Source organism: Stomoxys calcitrans, chromosome 3 (assembly GCF_963082655.1).
Source record: "Stomoxys calcitrans chromosome 3, idStoCalc2.1, whole genome shotgun sequence".
Classification (NCBI taxonomy): Eukaryota; Metazoa; Arthropoda; class Insecta; order Diptera; family Muscidae; genus Stomoxys; species Stomoxys calcitrans.
Window position 1 is genome coordinate 178,994,097 of NC_081554.1, and position 3,189 is coordinate 178,997,285.

The 3,189-nt window shown below is 38.7% G+C and overlaps 1 protein-coding gene across 1 annotated transcript; it reads left to right on the plus strand.

Annotated features, from left to right (window-relative positions):
• The first annotated feature begins 582 nt into the window (after positions 1 to 582).
• LOC106085064 (endothelin-converting enzyme-like 1) lies at positions 583 to 2,619 on the plus strand. The gene has a single exon (XM_013249094.2). The coding sequence runs from the start codon at positions 583 to 585 to the stop codon at positions 2,617 to 2,619; it is 2,037 nt and encodes a 678-aa protein (XP_013104548.2).
• Positions 2,620 to 3,189: the final 570 nt, after the last annotated feature.

The following is a 3,189-nucleotide window of genomic DNA, read 5'->3' on the forward strand; positions in this document are numbered from 1 at the left end:
GAAATGAAATGGAAAAAAAGTGTTTTACAGCAATCATTTCATTTAATGAAATGAAAAGAATGAAATATTAAATCAGTTGCCAGTGAGAAGCCAAGGCAAAAAGACGTTTCGCAAGAAACAAAGGCGGGTAGTAAAAAATAAACGCGTGGTGAAAAATAAATCTAAAAAAATCTGTATGAAAATAGAAAGTGAAAGCTGAGATTAAAAAGCTCAAAAAAAAAAAAATAAAAATTAAGGAAAAAAATTTTAAATTTTCTTAAAAAAATTTATAAAACAAAAAATTTTTTTGAAAAAAATCTCAAAACTTGTGGTCATGCTTAAGGGCAAACATTTTCTTTAAAAAAATTTATAAAACGAAAATTTTTTGAAAAAAAGTCTTTTAAAAATCTCAAAACTTGTGGTCATGCTTACAAGCAAACTTTGGACTGGACAAGTAACCAAATTTAAGCAAAAGACTTGATAGTTCCAACATCAAAAAAATTGAAAATTTCAAAAAAAAGTTCAAAGCTAAGCCAACGTGGGCATAAAATTAAGCTTAACCGCTTCCACACTAACCAAAATTCTAGCCCTTGTCGCACTATAATGGCTTTGCTAAGCAACTCAGTTTGCCGCCTACTTATCGCCGCCGCTTGGACCTTGGCATTGGCTGGGAGCGTGGTCACTGCCAGGCCCCCCACCTCACATGATCATTCAGGCTGGGACTATGTGAATAAAAGCTGCCTGTCACGTGAATGCGATGAGCATGTGAATATCAAACATCTACAACATCTGGCCACACATATAAACCGCGCTGCCCATCCCTGTGAGAATTTTCATGAGTATGCCTGTGGCCATTGGAAGCAACAGCACAGCGAACCCACCATGATGGCGGTGGGAGAGAAATTATTGATAGAAAAATATCAGAAAATCTTTGCGGCCCATAAGAATCCAGAGGAGCTGCGCAGCGATGGTGTCTATCAGAAATTACAACAATACTATGAGGTGTGTGTACAAAGTGAGCGCAAAGAGAAGGCCAGGTGGCAAGACTACATACAGGCCTTGAGGGATATGCAGCTGCTGCAGTTCAATAACGAAACCCATTGGCTTACCACTCTGAGGGATTTGAGCGAATTTTCGAATTTGAGATTCTTTATCTATGGTGATGTGGAACGTTTTAATGCCTCGCTGTATATGCTGAACCTGTATCCCCATGACTCCGAGCTGGTGGCTAATTTATCTGAGGATATCTACCAGATACTCAGGCACTACAATTACACCCAAGATTCGAGAGAGGTTTTGAAGCAACGTTTTGCCAATCTTGAGTCGGAGTTGGCAGACATTTTAAACTCCAGCTGCTCGAATATGACGCCGGAGGCTTACGAGGCTTTGTGTGATTCCAGTGAATGGATGAGCTGGCAGGCTCTAGGGCAGCGAAACTCCTCCATCAACTGGCAGTGGCTGTTCGCCTCGTATCCCTTGGAGCCGCAAGATTTGATAGCGGTCAACAATTTCACTGCCATGAATAGCATCAAGCAATATTTGGATTCCTGTTCTCAGCAAACCTTGTTTTTGTATTCCCTGACACGTTTCATCAATCACCTGCAGGCCTGCAAACACAATACGGTGACCGAAGGTTCCTCACCCCCCACCTGCCTGCGTCACATGCGTAAACTTTTCCCTTTGGGCATGAATTACCTCTATGACAAGCGTTTCTACAATCACCAGGAGAGATCTTTGTCTGATCCGGTAATAAAATCGGTTTTCGAACAACTCAAACATCATTTCAACCTTAGGCTAGACAACAACCCCATGCATTTAACGCCACAAAGCATACAGTATTTGAAAATGAAATTGCAAGGCCTGCAATTGAATATTGGCAATATGCCCCTCAACAGGAGCCAGGAATTCTATGAGGCATTAATAGCCGATTTGAATCTAAGCAGCCATCATGACTTCTACCAAAATCACCTGCAAGCCTTAAGACATTTCCACAGTCATCTAAGAGTTTTAGTCTCACCTACGAAATTCCCCTCCGTATGGCATGGCTTCAATTTGCATATGCCTGATATGCCGGATAATTTTGATACCACTGCCTATTATCTGGCCAGTGCCAATTTGATAGTATTACCCTTTGCCTATCTGCAACAGCCCTTCTATGATCATCGCTTTTGGCCTTCTCTGCTGTATGGTGATTTGGCCACTACCCTGGGTCATGAGCTCATGCATGCCTTTGATACTTATTTTCTGCGAAATGATTATGGTGGCAACTACAATGAAAAGGAGTCTCTGGAAATTCTAAGCAATTCTCAGTTTCAAAAGAACCTGCGGTGTCTGCAGCAGACCCCCACCAAGTTTATAACCGAACGCATAGCTGATATCTCAGGCACCCGCTTGGCCTTGAACGCCTTTGCCCAGGACCCCTTGTTCATGAAGCACAATGGCAAGCTGTTCTTTTTGCAATTTGCCCAATTCTTTTGTGGTTCTGCCGATGAGCAGACCTTTGCCTCCCAGGATCCCTTGCATGATATGGACAGCATGCGTTTGAATTATGCCTTGGCGCATACAAGCGAATTTGGGGAGTCATTTAAATGTCCTCTCGGCAGTCCCATGAATCCCTTGGAAAAATGTGAATTGTGGTAGAGAGACAGACAGACAGAGAGAGAGAGAGAGAGAGAGAGAGAGAGAGCAAAGGGCAAATGTTTAACAAAATCGTTTCATAGTTCATTAGAATTAAGTAAATAAACCATTGTATAAATATTGTCCATTACTATTTATTTTAATACAATGTATTTTCCATAACTGCATATATTAGAGAAAAAATTTTAATTTGCCACTTCCAATGTATATATTAGCTTAAATTGTAAAATTATTAAATTTGTTAAATAAGCATGTGTTGCTCATTTATTGCTTTAACTGATTAAATTAATTTAAATTTTATTTTGTAATGCATTTTTTGCTTACTTTTGTCATGTGTAAATTAAAAATGATTTTATTTATCTATGTGTTGAGTATATATTGTACTTAGTTTGTTTGTTTGTTAAATCAGCTTAGTGGTATTTTGTTTTTGATTTTTTTTTACAATTTTATAAAATAATATTTATTTTTGGCGAATTTTTAAATTTTAAATTTATAAGGAAAATATATTTGAATATAAAGATTCCTAAGCAATACCAAATTCCCAAGGAATCCAAGATTACTAAGGAATCCCAG